General features: G+C 51.1%; 1 protein-coding gene across 20 annotated transcripts in view; it reads right to left on the reverse strand.

Moving 5' to 3' along the window:
* Nucleotides 1–17,981, reverse strand: part of FCHO1 (FCH and mu domain containing endocytic adaptor 1) — a 41,051-nt gene that overhangs the window by 15,100 nt on the left and 7,970 nt on the right. For all 20 annotated transcript variants that reach the window (XM_074384412.1, XM_074384418.1, XM_074384409.1 and 17 more), the window contains 5 exons: nucleotides 11,309–11,400; nucleotides 10,030–10,104; nucleotides 7,360–7,501; nucleotides 2,295–2,447; nucleotides 1,977–2,081 (listed from right to left, as the gene is read on the reverse strand). In XM_074384412.1, the coding sequence (XP_074240513.1) occupies nucleotides 1,977–2,081; nucleotides 2,295–2,447; nucleotides 7,360–7,501; nucleotides 10,030–10,104; nucleotides 11,309–11,400 (567 nt within the window). The remainder of the gene's footprint in view (nucleotides 1–1,976; nucleotides 2,082–2,294; nucleotides 2,448–7,359; nucleotides 7,502–10,029; nucleotides 10,105–11,308; nucleotides 11,401–17,981) is intronic.

The raw sequence follows: 17,981 nt of genomic DNA on the forward strand, positions 1-17,981 counted from the left end.
TTCATTCCCAAGCCAATGAGCTGATGGGATGTAAGTGGGGGTTGCTGGTGGCCACTTTGCTGCACACATGTGCATACAATGCACACATGTGCATACACACACACACACACACACACACACAAAACACACGGGCATGTCTGCTGGGAGTGATGTCCCAGAGAGGAAAACAGACTTAAAAAGCAGAAAGAGTAGCCAGGCATGGTTCTCACGCCTGTAATCCCAGCACTTGGGAGACTGAGGGGGGCGATTATCTGAGGTCAGGAGTTCAAGACCAGCCTGGCCAACATGGTGAAAACCCATCTCTACTAAAAACACAAAAAATAGCCAGGCGTGGTGGCGAACACCTGTAATCCCAGCCACTCAGGAGGCTGAGGCAGGAGAATTGCTTGAACCTGGGAGGCGGAGGTTGCAGTGAGCTGAGACCATGACATTGCACTCCAGCCTGGGTGACAGAATGAAATTCTCTTCTCTCTCTCTCTCTCTCTTTCTCTCTCTCTCTCTCTCTCTCTCACACACACACACACACACACACACACATTCTCTCTCTCTCTCTCTCACACACACACACACACACACACAGAAGCAGAAATGGCCAGGCACAGTGGCTCACGCCTATAATCCCAATACTTTGGGAGGCTGAGGCAGGCAGATCACTTCAAGTCAGGAGTTCAAGACCACCCTGGGCAACATGGTGAAACCCCGACTCTAAAAATACAAAAATTAGCTGAGTGTGGTGGCACGCACCTGTAATCCCAACTACTCAGGAGACTGAGGCAGGAGAATTGCTTGAGCCCAGGAGGTGGAGGCTGCAGTGAGCCAAGATCATGGCACTGCACTCCAGTGTGGGTGACAGAGAGAGACTCTATCTCAATTTAAAAAAAAAAAAAAAAAGGCAGGACACTGTGGCTCACGCCTGTAATCCTAGCACTTTGGGAGGCCGAGGTGGGTGGATTACCTGAGGTCAGGAGTTCAAGACCGGCCTGGCCATCATGGTGAAACCCCGTCTTTTTTTTAAAAAAAAAAAAAGGAAAGAAAAAAAGAAACAGAAATGCCCAATTTCTTGCTAGCACTATTTGAGCACCTGGATTCAGCTACACCTGAAACCTCCACTCCTCAAAAATAAAACTTTCAGTTCTGTCAGCTTATAAATCACCTTGTCAGTTTTTAAAATTGGTTATATATATATATATATATATATATATATATATACACCTTGTCAATTTGAATGAAGGTTTCTATCACTTGTAACTTGAAAAAAAATTGATTCCTAATACTGAGATTCCAATATACTTTTATGTATTTATTTTTATTTTTTCTGAGACAGACTTCCACTCTATCACTCAAGCTGGAGTGCAGTGGCATGATCTTGGCTCACTGCAACCTCCGCCTTCCAGGTTCAAGTGATTCTCCCACCTCAGCCTCCTGAGTAGCTGGGATTACAGGCCGGTGCCAACACGCCTGGCTAACGGTTTGTTTTTTGGTTTTTGGTTTTTTTGAGACGGAGTCTTGCTCTGTCGCCCAGGCTGAAGTGTAATGGCGCAACCTGGGCTCACTGCAACCTCCGCCTCCCAGGTTCAAGTGATTCTCCTGCCTCAGCCTCCTGAGTAGCTGAAATTATAGACACCTGCCGCCACACCCAGCTAATTTTTGTATTTTTAGTAGATACAGGGTTTCCCCATGTTGGTCAGGCTGGTCTCGAACTCCTGACCTTATGATCTGCCCACCTCGGCCTCCCAAAGTGCTGGGATTACAGGCGTGAGCCACAGCGTCCGGCTAATGTATTTTAATAGAGATGAGGTTTCGCCACGTTGGCCGGGCTTGTCTCAAACTCCTGACCTCAGTGATCCTCCCGCCTCGGCCTCCCAAAGTGCCGGAATTACAGTCGTAGGCCACTGCACTGGCCTGGGATTTCTGCAGCCCATCACCTCCTGGCAAAGGCATATGTGGGCCGTAAAGCTACAGGTGCTAGTCCTTACCAGGGCCGAGTCCAGCATTTTCTGCTCAAAGTCAGCTCGGGCTGAGTTGTATTTTTCCACTGAGCGCCGCAGGCTCTCTGCCGCCTTCTTGGTTTTAGCCTCTGCCTAGGAAGCACAGGGAGGAAACGGGGATGGGAGGCGGCCACTCCGGGGGCTCCTACTAGGGCCCATCCCTTGGTAGGTCATCTCCTCCGGGTACCCAGGGTGCGATCACCCACAGGTTCCACCGCCATCTCTCTGCCTCGCGTTTCCAGCCTCTGATCAGGCCGCCCGTCCGCCCCGTAGCGAATTCCTCAGAACGCCCCGCTGCCAGCACACCTTGTCCATCTCCTTCTGGCTGTTGCTCTCCCTCCGCAGCCGCTCCTGGTCCATGCAGCGGTTCAGGTAGTTCTCGCGGGACTTGGGCAGGAGCTGGCTGACCCCCGAGAGTGCCTGCACAGCATCCAAGGTGCCCACCACCTCCTCCTTGCACTGCAGGGGTAGGAGGGGAGACCGTGGGCACAACGGGAAACTGCTGCCCTCACAAACGCTCCGTGCGATGCCAGCTGCAGTCTTTTTCTGTGTGTGTGTGTGTGTGTGTTGGTTTTTGTTTTTTTTGTTGTTGTTGTTTTTGTTTTTTGAGACAGAGTTTCGCTCTTGTTACCCAGGCTGGAGTGCAATGGCGCGATCTCAGCTCACCGCAACCTCCGCCTCCTGGGTTCAGGCAATTCTCCTGCCTCAGCCTCCTGAGTAGCTGCGATTACAGGCACGCGCCACCATGCCCAGCTAATTTTTTGTATTTTTAGTAGAGACGGGGTTTCACCATGTTGACCAGGATGGTCTCGATCTCTTGACCTCTTGATCCACCCGCTTCGGCCTCCCAAAGTGCTGGGATTACAGGCTTGAGCCACCGCGCCCGGCTGGTTTTTGTTTTTTGAGATGGAGTTTCGCTCTTGTTGCCCAGGCTGGAGTGCGGTGCCACAATCTTGGCCCACCGCAACCTCCCCATCCTGGGTTCAAGCGATTCTCCTGCCTCAGCCTCCCGAGAAGCTGCGATGACAGGCACCTGCCATCACACTCGGCTCATTTTTTGTTTTGTTTTGTTTTTTTTGTGAGATGGAGTCTCGCTCTGTTGCCCAGGCTGGAGTGCAATGGCATGGTCCCGGCTCACTGCAACCTCCGCTTCCTGGGTTCAAACGATTCTCCTGCCTCAGCCTCCCAAGTATCTGGGACTACAGGTGCATGCCACCACACCCGGCTAATTTTTTGTATTTTTAGTAGAGACGAGGTTTCACTATTTTGGCCAGGCTGGTCTCAAACTCCTGACCTCATGATCTGCCCGCCTTGGCCTCCCAAAGTGCTGGGATTACAGGCGTGAGCTGCCATGCCTGGCCTGTGTGTGTGTGTGTTTTAATAGCAACAGGGTCTTACTATGTTGCCCAGGCAGCTGATCTCAAACTCCTAGACTCAAGCAGTTCACCCGCCTTGGCCTCCCAAAGTGTTGGTATTACAGGTGTGAGCCACCATCCCTGGCCTGTTTGTATTTCATTTCAAAACATTCTTAACTTGGGGCCAGGCATGGTGGCTCAAGCCTGTAATCCCAGCACTTTGGGAGGCCGAGGCGGGTGGATCACAAGGTCAAGAGATCGAGACCATCCTGGTCAACATGGTGAAACCCCATCTCTACTAAAAATACAAAAATTTAGCTGGACATGGCGGCGTGTGCCTGTAATCCCAGCTACTCAGGACGCTGAGGCAGGAGAATTGCCTGAACCCAGGAGGCGGAGGTTGCGGTGAGCCAAGATCGCGCCATTGCACTCCAGCCTGGGTAACAAGAGTGAAACTCCGTCTAAAAAAAAAAAAAAAAATTCTTAACTTTTATTTTTAAATTTAATTAATTAATTTATTTGAGAGAAGAGGGCTCACCATGAGGGTCAGGCTGGTCTCAAACTCCTGACCTTGTGATCCGCCCACCTTGGCCCATTTTTAACTTTTTTTTTTTTTGAGATGGAGTTTTGCTCTTGTCACCCAGGCTGGAGTGCAATGGGACAATTCGGCTCACCACAACCTCCACCTCCCAGGTTCAAGCAGTTCTCCTGCCTCAGCTTCGCAAATAGCTGGGATTACAGGCGTGCACCACCATGCTCGGTTAATTTTGTATTTTTCATAGAGACAGGGTTTCTCCATGTTGGTCAGGCTGGTCTTGAACTCCCTACCTCAGGTAATCTGCCTGCCTCAGCCTCCCAAAGTGTTGGGATATTACAGGCGTGAGCCACCACGCCTGGCCCATTTTTAACTTTTAAAATAGATACTATTTACACATGGTTCATATTTCAGAAAGTTGTAAGGGGTAAGCCAGGAAAAAGCCTCCCATATATGGGCCCTCTGGCCTAGAAGTCCCCAATTATTACTGTGATGTTTCTCTAGAAATAATCCGCATGTGGATAAAGGTGCTTGTTCTAACCCATGTTTTATGACAAGAAGTGGCAGAATTGCTAAACCACATTTTTTTTTTTTTTTGAGATGGAGTCTTGCTCTGTCACCCAGGCTGGAGTGAAGTGGCACGATCTCAGCTCGATGCAACCTCCGCCTCCTGGGTTCAAGCGATTCTCCTGCCTCAGCCTCCCAAGTAGCTGGGATTACAGGCACGTGCCACTGTGCCCGGCTAATTCTGTATTTTTAGTAGAGACAGTTTTCTCCATATTTTGAAACTCTGTAAATGCAATGCATTTATGATTCTATAATTACAAGCTTTGGAGATTGTGGAATTTTAAGAGTCTAAGAATTCTAAGAGTGTCCGGTGATCTGCCTGCCTCAGCCTCCCAAAGTGCTGTGATTAGAGACATGAGCCACGGTGCCTGGCCTCTTTTTTCTTTCTTTCTTTAAGAGATGGGGGTCTCACTATGTTGGCTAAACTGGTTTCTAATTCCTGGGCTCAAGCAATTCTCCCACCTCAGCTCAGCCTCCCAAGTAGCTGGGACTGCAGTCATCCACACCACACCTGGCTTGCTTTTACCACTTAAAAACTCCATTCTAGGCACAATGGGCCATGCCTGTAATCCCAGCATTTTGGAAGGCTGAGGCAGATACGTTACATGTTTCACCAGTCTGGGAAACACAGCAGGACCCCTTCTCTCCGTCTCTCCGTCTCTCTGTCTCTCTGTCTCTCTGTCTCTCTCTCTCTGTCTCCCTCCCTCCCTCTCGCTCTCTCTCTCTCTCTCTCTCTCTCTCTCTTTGAGACAGAGTCTCGCTCTTTCACCCAGGCTGGAGTGCAATGTCTCGATCTCAACTCACTGCAACCTCTGCCTCCTGGGTTCAAGTGATTCTCCAGTCTCTGCCTCCTGACTAGCTGGAATTACAAGTGTGTGTTCTACCACGTCTGACTAATTTTTGTATTTTTAACACAGACAGCGTTTCACCATGTTGGTAAGGCTGGTCTCAAGCTCCCGATCTCAAGTGATACACTCGCCCCATCTTCCCAAAGTGCTGGGATTGCAGGTGTAAGCCATTGCTCCTGGCTAGCAAGACCCCTTCTCTACAAAAAATTTAAAAATTAGTGAGTCTGGGCGCGGTGGCTCACGCCTGCAATCCCAGCACTTTGGAAGGCCGAGATGGGTGGATCACCTGAGGTCAGGAGTTCAAGACCAGCTTGGCCAACACGGTGAAACCCTGTCTCTACTAAAAATACAAAAAAATTAGCCAGGCATGGTGGTGCACGCCTGTAATCCCAGCTACTTGGGAGGCTGAGGCAGGAAAATTGCTTGAACCCAGGAAGTGCAGGTTGCAGTGAGCTGAGATCACTCACACCACCGTACTCCAGCCTGGGTGACAGAGCGAGTCTCTGTCTCAAAACAAAACAAAACAAAAACACAGTATTACCAACTCCCTTTTTAAACAAGAGTTAAACAAATGCAGATTTTGAAACTCTGTAAATGCATTGCATCTATGATTCTACAATTATGAGCTTTGGAGATTGTGGAATTCTAAGAGTCTAAGATGGATCTGCCAAGATTCTAGGTTTTCAAGAGCCTAAAAATAGTAAATATGAATATCTGTTATCTTCCGGTGCTTTAGAACAGCCGTTGGCAAGTGTTTTCTGTAAAGGAACAGATAGTAAATGTGTTTGGCTTGATACAAACACTTGACTCTGCCGTTGCAACGCAAAGCAGCCACAGATGACAGGCACGTCAGTGGGGTTGACTCTGTGCCAATAAAACTTTATTTACCGGCACTGATATGTAACTGTCATATCATTTTCACATGTCATGAAATACTATTTTTCTTTTGATTTTGTCCTAACCGTTTGAAAATAGAAAAACCAGGCCGGGCCCAGTGGCTCAAACCTGTATTTCCGAGCACTTTGGGAGGCCGAGGCGGGTGGATCACAAGGTCAGGAGTTCGAGACCAGCCTGGCCAACATGGTGGAACCCCGTCTCTACTAAAGATACAAAAAATTAGCTGGGCTTGTGGCTCACACCTGTAATTCCACTTACTCGGGAGGGTGAGGCAGGAGAATCGCTTGAACCCGGGAGGTGGAAGTTGCAGTGAGCCGAGATTGCGCCATTGCACTCCAGCCTGGGCAACGGGGCAAGACTCCGACTCAATATATATATATTTATATTTATACACACACACGCACATATAAACCAGTGACATCGCATCTGTCTCTTTCTTTTCTTTTCTTTTTTTGAGATGGAGTTTTGCTCTGTTGCCCAGGCTGGAGTGCAGCGGCACAATCATGGCTCACTGCAGCCTTGACCTCCCGTGCTCAAGCGATCCTCCCACCTCTGCCTCCGGAGTAGCTAGGACTACCAGCATGTGCCACCAAGCCTGGATAGTTTCGTTTTGTTTTGTTTGTTGGTAGAGATGGTTCTCCCTATTTGCCCAGGCTGGTCTCAAACTCCTGGAGGCTCCTGCCTCCAGCCGTTCTCCTGCCTCAGCCTCCCAAAGTGCTGGAATTATAGGCATGAGTCACTGTGGCTCAAACATTTTTTTTTTAATTAGCCAAAGCACAGAGCCATGCCCCTGCTGTCCCAGCTATTCTGTGGGGGCTGAGGCAGGAGGTTCACTTGAGCCCAAGTGTTTGAGACTCGAGGGAGCTCTGATTACGCCACTGCACCGGGGTGACAGAGCGAGACCGTGTCTCTTAAAAACAAACAAGGAAAAAAAAAAAAAAAAACCTTAGCTGTACAAACAGTGGTGGTGGGTGGGCTGGATTTGGCCCTCGGGCCGCTGTGCGCTAACTCCTGGGCTGGAATTTTCAAGTCTGAAATTCAACAATGCGTCTAAGACCGGAATTCTCAGAGGCTCACATCCGCTGGTTCCAAGGTCCCAGATTTGGGGGCCTGTGCGCTGCTGGTGTCCCACACCCACCCACCCGCTAGGTGACGCCCACGACACACACCTTCTTGTGGGTCTTGAGCTGTTCCTCGCCGTAGCGGAGAACGTCCTTGATGAGATCTTGCAACTTCCGTGTCAGCTCCAGGTGGCACAGTGCCAGCTTGTCTGAGGAGACGCGGAAGACCTCCCAGAGCGGGGCGAAGGTCCTGGGGGCAGGCAAGGTCACACCCAGGGCTCATGAGGCTCACCCCACCGCAGGAGAGCGCTGGCACAGGCTCAGGCATCTGCTGTGCACTGAGCCCTGTTAAACATTAATGCGTACTCATTCATTTCATCTCCATCACAGCCATAAGAGGCGGGCCTGCGACCGATGGGGAAACTGAGGCATAGGGAGCGCTTTAGCTCATCCCAAGGCCCTCAGAAATGAACATCAGAGCAGGAATTTAAACCCAGGCCTTGGTAATTCCAGGACTTAGGGAGGCCAAGGCCAGTGGATCACTTGAGGTCAGGAATTCAATACCAGCCTGAGCAATATGGTGAAACCCCCATCTCTACTTAAAATACAAGAATTTGGCCAGGTGTGGTGGCTCACACCTGTAATCCCAGCACTTTGGGAAGCAGAGGAGGGTCGATCACGAGGCCAAGAGCTCGAGACCATCCTGGCCAACATGGTGAAACCCTGTCTCTACTAAAAATACAAAAATCAGCTGGGCTTGGTATGGTACACCTGTAGTCCCAGCTACTCAGGAGGCTGAGGCAGGAGAATCGCTTGAACCCAGGGGGCGGAGGTTGCAGTGAGCCGAGATCGCGCCACTGCACTCCAGCCTGGGTGACAGAGCCAGACTCCTTCTCAAAAGGAAAAAAATAAATTTAGCTGGATGTGGTGGCGCATGCCTGTAATCCCAGCTACTCAGGAGGCTGAGGCAGAAGAATCGCTTGAAGCTGGGAGGCAGAGGTTGCGGTGAGCTGGGACTATGCCACTGCACTCCAGCCTGGGTGACACAGACTCCATTTCAAAAAAAAAAAAAAAAAAGTGGCTGAGACACCACATGCCCCAATCAAGTCTATTCAGCCTCAACAGAGGCTCCGTCCAGCCTCCCTCCTGCCTACTCCTACTGCTGCCTCCACTCCTGCCCTCCCGACAGAGCTTTTACCTCACAGCAGTCACAGAGAAAATTGCAAATGCCATCGGGACCACGTTATGTGTTTTGTTTTGTTGAGGAAGGGCCTCACTCTTTCACCCAGGCCGCAGTGCAATGGTGCAATCATGGCTCACTCCAGCCTCTATCTCCTGGGCTCAAGCCATCCTCCCGCCTCAGCCTCCAGAGTAGCTGGGACTACCAAGCACATACCACCATGCTCAGCTCATTTTTGCATTTTGAGTCGAGACGGGTTTCTTGGGCCAAGCGCAGTGGCCAATGCCTATAATCCCAGCACTTTGGGAGGACAAGGCGAGTGGATTGCCAGGTCAGGAATTCGAGACCAGCCTGGCCAAGATGGTGAAACCTCATCTCTACTAAAAATACGAAAATGAGCTGGGCGCAGTGGCCAGCACCTGTAATCCCAGCTACTCTGGAGGTGGGGGCAGGATAATCGCTTGAACCCAGGAGGTGGAGGTTGCGGTGAGCCGAGATCGCGCCATTGCACTCCAGCCTGGGTAACAAGAGCGAAACTCTGTCTCAAAAAAAAAAAGGGAAGGGTTCTCTATGTTGCCCAGGCTGGTCTTGAACTCTTGTCTTTAAGTGATCCTCTCACCTTGGCTTCCCAAAATGCAAGGATGACCGGCATGAGCCACCATGCTCAGACAAAGTTTCCTGTAGAGTCATTTGTGTGTCATGCTCTGCCATCTCCCTTCCCACTTCCCACTTGCTTTCCAAGTCGCCCAAGCCTGCAGCCATGCCAGCCTCCTCACTCTTCCTTGAATAAGCCATGCCTGTGGACTCAGGACCTTTGCACTGGCTGAGCCACCTGCCTGGGTCTCTGTCCGTCAGACATCCCCATGGCCAGCCCCTTTCTATCAAGACTTAGGGAGGCTGGGCCCACCCCAGATAAAATGCCTGATTTCTCATACTCCTATTTCATTCCCTTCCCAGCACTTTTTTTTTTGAGATAAGAGTTTTGCTCTCGTTGCCCAGGCTGGAGTGCAATGGCGCGATCTTGGCTCACTGCAACCTCCACCTCCCTGGTTCAAACGATTCTCCTGCCTCAGCCTCCCAAGTAGCAGGGATTACAGGTACCCGCCACTGCGCCCAGCTAACTTTTGTATTTTTAGTAGAGACGGGGTTTCACCATGTTGTCCAGGCTGGTCTCGAACTCCTGACCTCAGGTGATCTACCCACCTCAGCCTCTCAAAGTGCTGGGAGTACAGGCATGAGCCACTGAGCCTGGTCCCCTTCCCAGCACTTTTCACACCAGGAAAAAACTGTTTTGTTTGTGTTGAACACCTCTCTTGTCACACAACCCAGATGTACATTGTATGAAGGTGGCTGGGGCTTTACCTGTCTGGGTTGCTGCCTATGCCTGGCACACAGAAGGCACTCAACAAGTGTTTGCGGAATGAATGAATGAATGAATGAATGAGCTAGTGTGTGAATGAAAGATATACATCTTTCTATCTGGTTAGCTCCATAATTGAGGTGGGTGACCTCTGTTCTTCATGCCCTGAGTGTGAAAAGATGCCCACGTAGGAAGAGGCTCCCAATGTTCCCGCCTTGGTGACCCCTGCCCCACTCACCCCACGGGGGTCCCGTTGCTGGCCAGCTTGGAGAGTTTCGCCATTGCCTTTGAGTAGGTCTCCTCGATGGTAGCCCTGGGTAGGAGAATGGGATAAAGATAAAGAAACTGGGGGCCGGGCGCGGTGGCTCAAGCCTGTAATCCCAGCACTTTGGGAGGCCGAGGCGGGTGGATCACGGGGTCATGAGATCGAGACCATCCTGGTCAACATGGTGAAACCCCGTCTCTACTAAAAATACAAAACATTAGCTGGGTATAGTGGCACATGCCTGTAATCCCAGCTACTCAGGAGGCTGAGGCAGGAGAATTGCCTGAACCCAGGATGCGGAGGTTGCGGTGAGCCAAGATCGCGCCATTGCACTCCAGCCTGGGTAACAAGAGCCAAACTGTCTCAAAAAAAAAAAAAAAAAAAGCAAAAATTAGCCAGGCATGGTAGTATATGCCTGTGATCCCAGCTACTTTGGGAGGCTGAGGCACGAGAATCGCTTGAACCTGGGAGGTTGCACTGAACTGAGATCACGTCACTGCACTCCAGCCTGGGCGCAAAAAAAAGATAACAAAGCTTTCAGATAACCTTGAGAGAGGCACTACTCCGCTGGGCCTCAGTTTCCCCATCTCAAACACCTGCGCAGTGGCTCTCCATAGGATGACACAACCCTCTGGGGAATGTTTTGGAAATTTATAGGAGAGGATGTTTTTTCTTAGCTATATATTTTATTAACAACAGTAGTGAGCTGGGCATGGTGATTCATGCCTGTAACTCCAGCACTTTGGGACGCCAAGGCAGGAGGATCACTGGAGACCAGGGGTTCGAGACCACCCTGGGCAATATAATGAAACTCCTTCTCTACAAAAAAAAAATTTTTTTTTAAACTTTGATGGGTGTGGTGCTGCATGCCTGTAGTCCCAGCTACTCAGGAGGCTGAGGTGGGAGAATCACTTGGGCCTGGGAGGTCAAGGCTGCAGTGAGCTACGATCAGCTATCACCCTGGGCAGCAAAGCAAGATCTTGTCTCCAAAGAAATTCCCACCATGAGTAAGTATATCATCTTTAGAGGAGGGGAACTTTCTAAACAGGGTGATGGTTGTTTAAAAGGAGGTATGAGGCTGACAGGGTGGAGAATCAGTCGTTTCCAGGATTTTCGAGCCCCCCCCCCCCCCCCCCCCCCCGGTTCCTGGAATCCCCAGGGATCTAGTCCCTGACCATTGGGCGTAGCCATGGTGGGCGTGACTACAGGGCGGTGGGCGTGGCCTCTGGTGGGTGGGGCTTGGGGACCTCACCTCTCCCGGATGAACTCTGCCAGCTCCTTGGTGGAGATGGGCCCCTGCTTCACGCTGTGGTACAGGACCTCAAAGCCGTGATTTTTCTCGCCCTGCAGGGGATGGGAGTAAGATTGAGAAAGGATGGAGAGGGCATCACAGTTGCTTAGCAACGGGGGCGTGGCCAAGGAGAAGACGTCCGTCCCCTCGGCTGCAGGGACTCGGTCAGGCCTGAGCCAATCAGCTTGCTGCATATCCCCTGGACCATCGGGATTGTCTACGAGCCTTAAATTGGTCGAATCCGCGAGAAGCCTGGGGTTTTCTTTTTGTCTGGTCGTTGGTGGGGAGGAATCTCATTTGTTCTGCGTCTTTGTCTCCTGCTCTCTTTGTGTCTCCGTCTTCCCCTCTGTTTTTCTGAGCCTCTCTGCCTTTGTTTCTGTCTCAGTCTCCTCCCCTTTTCTCTTTGCGTCTTTCCTAAATGAGGAATTATGTGGCCACAGGAGACATTGAAAGTCAAATGGAAACCATGAACCTTAGAAAGAAGCTAAACTAGAGGGCTTTTGTATTTAAAAAAAAAAAAAAAAAAAAAAAAAAAAAAAAGGGTGTTCAGTTGGGTGCGGTGGCTACTGCTTGTGATCCCAGCACTTTGGGAGGCCGAAGTGGGTGCATCTCGAGGTCAGGAGTTCGAGACCAGCTTGGCCAACAAGGCGAAACCCTGTCTGTATTAAAAATACAAAACCCTGCCTCTATTAAAAATACAAAAATTAGCTGGGAGTGGTGGCTACTTGGGAGACTGAGGCAGGAGGATTGCTTGAGCCCAGAAGGCAGAGGTTGCAGTGAGCTCCGAACGTGCCACTGCACTCCAGCCTGGGCGTCAGAGCAAGACTCCGTTTCAAAATAAATAAATAAAAATAAGTTGGAGTGGCTCACGCCTGTAATCCCAGAAGTTTGGGAGGCCGAGGCAGGCCACGAGGTCAGGAGTTCGAGACCAGCCTGGCCAACATGGTGAAACTCCGTCTCTACATCAGCCGGGCATGGTGGTGCATGCCTGTAATCCCAGCTACTCGGGAAGCTGAGGCAGGAGAATTGGTTGAACCTGGGAGGCAGAGGTTGCAGAGGGCTGAGATGGCGCCATTGCACTCCAGCTGTGGGTGACAGAGCAAGACTGTCTCAGGGAAAAAAGAAAAAAAAAAATTGGAAAGAAAGAAGTCAAATAGTCTCTCTTTGTGACATGATCTTATGTATAGAAAGGACTAAACATTCCCTCAAAAAACTCCTAGAACTGGCTGGGAACAGTGGTTCACGCCTGTAATCCCAGAACTTTGGGAGGCCAAGGCGCGCAGATCACCTGAGGTCGGGAGTTCGAGACCAGGCTGACCAACATGGAGAAACCCCATCTCTGCTAAAAATACAAAATTAGCTGGGGTGGTAGCATATGCCTATAATCCCAGCTACTCAGGAGGCTGAGGCAGGAGAATCACTTGAACCTGGGAGGCAGAGGTTGCAGTGAGCTGAGATCATGCCACTGCACTCCAGCCTGGGCAACAAGAGCAAAACTCCATCGCAAAACAAAAACAAAAACAAAAACCTTTTAGAACTGATAAACATATTCAGTTAAGTTGCAAAATACAAAAATCAGCATATGGAAATCAGTAGCATTTCTATACATCAATGATAAAATAGCTGAAAAGAAATCAAGAAAGTGTTCCCATTTACAATAGCTACAAAAAAAAAAAAAAGTCAGTTGAATCGAGTTGCTGGATCAAACCCACCTTGAAAGCCGTATTTCCCTATGATAATTCAATTTTATAAACCAATACAATCCCCGTTGCTTAAGTCACTGTAGTTGTGTTTTCTGTTCTTATCAACGTGGAAACTCCTTCTCTGAGAACCCAAGGTAGAGTCGAAGTTTGAGCTCTCCCAGGACCCAGCAAAGCCCAGCACAGAAGACAGAAAGGGCATTTGAGTTTGTTGAATAAATGACCAAATGATTCTGCTGTTACCTGCTAGTGCCAGTGGAAACTGAGCATCTACCCTGGTGCCTGAGAATGTTTTGCAGAAAACCTTTCCTCCCGTTTTTGGGGTTGTCACGGTGGGGCAGTCCAGGGCTTTGTTGTGTGACCCTCTCTGAGCTTTTAGCAGCTCCTCATTAAGATGGGGCAGGGAGGCTGGGCATGCTGGCTCACGCCTGTAATCCTGGCATCTGGGAGGCTGAGGAGGGCCGATCATTTGAGGTCAGGAGTTTGAGACCAGCCTGGCCAACATGGTGTAACCCCGTCTCTCCTAAAAATGCAAAATGAGCCGAGCGTGGTGGCAGGCGCCTGTAATCCCAGCTACTCCAGAGGCTGAAGCAGGAGAATTGCTTGAACCCGAGAAGCAGAGGTTGCAGTGAGCCAAAATCATGCCACTACCCTACAGCCTGGGAGACATCCGCCTCTTACAGAGGGATGAGGCCAGCAGCGAGATAACCCACGTCACTGCTCCCCAAAGCCCCGAAGGCAACTCTCTTTTTTGCTAATTCGTAATATTGGTTATTAATAGTTAGCATTTCCTTATGCCTCTTCCCCAAAGACATTTAGGTCAAAGAGCAACTTTTTCTGCCATTCTCAGTGGAAAATCGGGACCCTTTGCCATATGAAGGAAGTGGGCAAAAACGAGCCAAGAACTCTATCTTAATCCCAGCCAGATTCTGTCGCCCGGGAAGGGTATCATACCTGAACACTACTAAGCTGTCCATTAAAAACAGTAATCAGGCCGGGCGCAGTGGCTCAGCCTGTGATCCCAGCACTTTGGGAGGCCGAGGCAGGCAGATCGCAAGGTCAGGAGATCGAGACCATCCTGGCCAACATGGTGAAACCTCGTCTCTACTAAAAATATAACAAATAGCCGAGCATGGTGGCACACCCTGTAACCCCAGCTACTCAGGAGGCTGAGGAAGGAGAATCGCTTGAACCGGGGAGACAGAGGTTGCAGTGAGCTGAGATCGCGCCACTGCACTCCAGACTGGCGACAGAGCAAGACTCCATCTCAAAAACAAACAAACAAACAAACAAACAAACAAACAAAAAAACGGGTAATCAGGTTGGGTGCAGTGGCTCACACTTGTAGTCCCAGCACTTTGGGAGGTCAAGGCAGGCAGATTACCTGAGGTCAGGAGTTGAAGACCAGCCTGGGCAACATGGTGAAACCTTGTCTCTACTACAAAAATACAAAAATTAGCCAGGTGTGGTGGCATGTGCCTGTAACCCCAGCTACTCAGGAGGCTGAGGCAGGAGAATCACTTGAACTTAGGAAGTGGAGGTTGCAGTGAGCCGAGATCGCGCCACTGCACTCCAGCTTGGGCAACAGAGACTCTTTCTCAAAAAAAAAAAGGTCATCAGCTGGGGTCTGAGGGAACTGGGGACATTTTAGCACCAAATCAGGTCTTGTAATAAGACTGGAAAAGGAGGCTTGTGGAGAGATCTGATGCTATTTAAGTCCCAACACTTATCAGTGAAGCCATCGCTCTGGCAGCATAAATGGTAGTTTCCTGCATCTTCCTTCAACCGGCCAGTCCACCCTCCCAGGTACCTGGAAGCTTGAATGCTATATTTGAATGTTATGTATATTTTTCTTTTCTTTTTTTTTTTGAGACAGAGTCATGCTCCGTCTCCAGGCGCCAGGCTGGAGTGCAGTGTTGCGATCTCGGCTTACTGCAATCGCCGCCTCCTGGGTTCAACCAATTCTCCTGCCTCAGCCTCCCAAGTAGTTGGGACTACAGGTGCGCGCTACCACACCCGGCTAATTTTTTGTATTTTTTTTAGTAGAGACAGGGTTTCACCATGTTGGCCAGTATGGTCTCGATCTCTTGACCTGTGATCCACCCGCCTCGGCCTCCCAAAGTGCTGGGATTACAGGCGTCAGCCACCACCACATCGGGCCTATTTTTCTATGTTTGAGACAGGGTCTTGCTCTGTCTCCCCGGCTGGAGTGCAGCAGCACAATCTTGGCTCACTGCAGCCTCCAATTCCCACGCTCAAGCGATCGTCCCATCTCAGCCTCCCAAGTAGCTGGGACCACAGGTGCACACCACCACACCTGGCTAATTTTTTGTATTTTTAGTAGAAGCGGGGTCTTGCCATGTTGCCCAGGCTGGTCTCAAACTCCTGGGCTCGGGTGATCGGCCATCTCAGCCTCCGCAAGTGTTTGGATTACAGGCGTGAGCCACCGCGCCCTGCCCATAGATTCCTTCTTCATGTGTTTGGAATCATACTTTCAAAGTTCAAGTGTCCAATCTCCTTATATGTACAAGGTCACTTTGGGTTGGTGACTTCGCCTCTCTGGCCTCAGTTTTCTTCCTTGTGTGACAAGTGGGGACAAGAACGGCATCCAACTCCCGAGGGTCTTGGTGGGATGGGGCTGGCACGGCGCTGGCCCCAGGAGATCCTCGGGTGAGGCTGCACCAGGCACCACCGCCCAGACCAGCATCTGGGCCTGACTCAGAGCCAAATGCTGGCCCTTTTCCCAGACCTGGCAAGCCCCCAGCGGTGTCTGCCTCCCTTGGACTGGGCTGGCAGCCGAGGGTCCTAGGAGGGGCTGTCTCAGGTCTGTCTCTCCCACCAGAACTTCCAGACTTCAGACTTTCCTCCGTGCCAGCCGGAGTGGGGTCTTTTTTTTTTTGAGACAGAGTCTTGCTCGTCACCCAAGCTGGAGTGCAGTGGTGCAAACTCACTGCAGCCTCCACCTTACGGGTTCAAGTGATTCTCGTGCCTCAGCCTCCCGAGTAGCTGGGACTACAGGCGCATGCCACTATGCCCGGCTAAGTTTTGTATTTTTAGCAGAGATGGGGTTTGGCCATGTTGGCCAGGCTGGTCTCCAACTCCTGACCTCAGGTGATCTGCCCCACTCGGCCTCCCAAAGTGCTGGAATGACAGGCATGACGCACCGCACCCGGCCAAGAGTGTGGTCTTTGTAACAGAGCTGGTTTATGTCCCTCTCCTGCTCACACTTCCCCCATGGCTCCCTAGTACCCTCTATGCCTTGACCCTGCCCTGGCAGGATGAGACCGGGGCATCCTTGTCTGGCTTAATCTCCCCTGATGAGAGCCGCCTTTGAGATATCAGCGCCCAGTATCACCCAGCAAAGAACCAGGCATCTGTGGCGGCTTCAATACCAACAACTGATGAAAAGAAACCTTGCCAATGACAGATGTCACGGGAGGCCTCTCCGAGTCTGGGGGTTGTGTGGGGTGCATGGGGTGGGAGAGGCGGTACAGGAATTTCGTTCCTTTTTCCCAGATGGGGAAACGGAGGTTCAGGCCGGCAAAGCCCTTTTCTCAAGGGCTCCCAGCAGACCCCAATTCGAATCCTGAACTCATAGCTCTTAACCATTCTCTACCAGGATATCTTTGGGTGGGGTGGGGAAGTCGGGGGTGGTTTCTATTTGCTCTCTGCTGATCTGAATTTTTGGCAGCGAGCCCCGCACGCCTCACGCAATTAAAAAGGATTTAAAACAAAGGTAGGTGCCACTGTCGGGGTTCCAACATGTGGGTGACTTCTGATCCTCAAACGGTCACCTCCCTTACACAGCAGTACTAACAGGAGCTCAGAGATGCAGCCCTTGCTGGAGTCACACAGCCTTTCAGGGAAAATTGGAGTCTGACCTTCGGGGAGAGAGCGGAGGTCACACCCCTCCAGGTGGCAAGGGAGTGCGGCCCCTTTAAGAAAGCCAGTGCCAGGAAGAGGAGCCCCACCTGGGGAGGGAGCAAGGGGAGGAGGTGGGGCTTGTTGCCAGGGGCAACCAGTCACCTAGCAACAAGCTTCCTAGCTGCGAGCTCAGGGACCGCGACTGGGGAAGGGGCTTTCTGCCCTGGCTCTTCCCTGAGTCCTGGGCTCTCCCCGGTTCGCCCATCCTTTGTGGTACCCCGTTATCCTGCCTCTGCAGGAGGAGTCCCTGTTTCCTCAACTTGCCACTCAATGTCACACTTCTAGTCTTTTGCCCAGCCTGTCCCACAGCAAACACGACTCTGTTGTGTCCTGGTTCCCACTAGAGCCCCCTCCACCTCCCCCTCAACAAGGCTGGGTCCAGCCCTGGTCCTGCAGCGCTGGATGTGTCTAAGCTGGCTCTGGGTCCCCGAGACTGGGGACTCCTCCCTTGGGGCTGGGGCTGGGATGGATTCTCTTGGAGGCTCCAGCCTCTCCTAGGGAGAGCTGGGGATGAGGTCACAGTGGTAGGGAGGGAGGAAATGAATGAATGAAAACAAATCTGTCTCACTCAGCACCCCTTGGGCCACAGTAGGTGATCTCCAACCTAGACAGTGGAGGGGTGCACAGATGGTTGGCTAGGTCAGGAAAACCCCCCAATTCTCCAGGATGGGAAGGGGGTGGAAATTCCCTGGCTGGAATGACCCTGAGTCCTGGAAGTTCAGTTTGGCCCTGGGTTTGAGCGCTGACTCTGCACTTTTTCATGGGGCAGCTTTAGGTAAGACGTTCCCGCTCTGGGCCTTGGTCTCCCTATGACACGAGCTATGACTTGCCCAAGGTCGTTAAGGCCTGTGAGGTCTGGGGTGGGTGTGGATTCAAACCCAGCCTGACTCTGCCCACGTTAACTTCCATCCCTTGCAGATCCTCCTGTCCAAGATTCTACCCACAATTCACCCAGTCCCCCCATCTCTATAAAAGTCCCTGAAGCCCTGCCAGGATCCCCCACCAAAATA

The sequence above is a fragment of the Saimiri boliviensis genome, chromosome 14 (genome assembly GCF_048565385.1).
Source record: "Saimiri boliviensis isolate mSaiBol1 chromosome 14, mSaiBol1.pri, whole genome shotgun sequence".
Classification (NCBI taxonomy): domain Eukaryota; kingdom Metazoa; phylum Chordata; class Mammalia; order Primates; family Cebidae; genus Saimiri; species Saimiri boliviensis.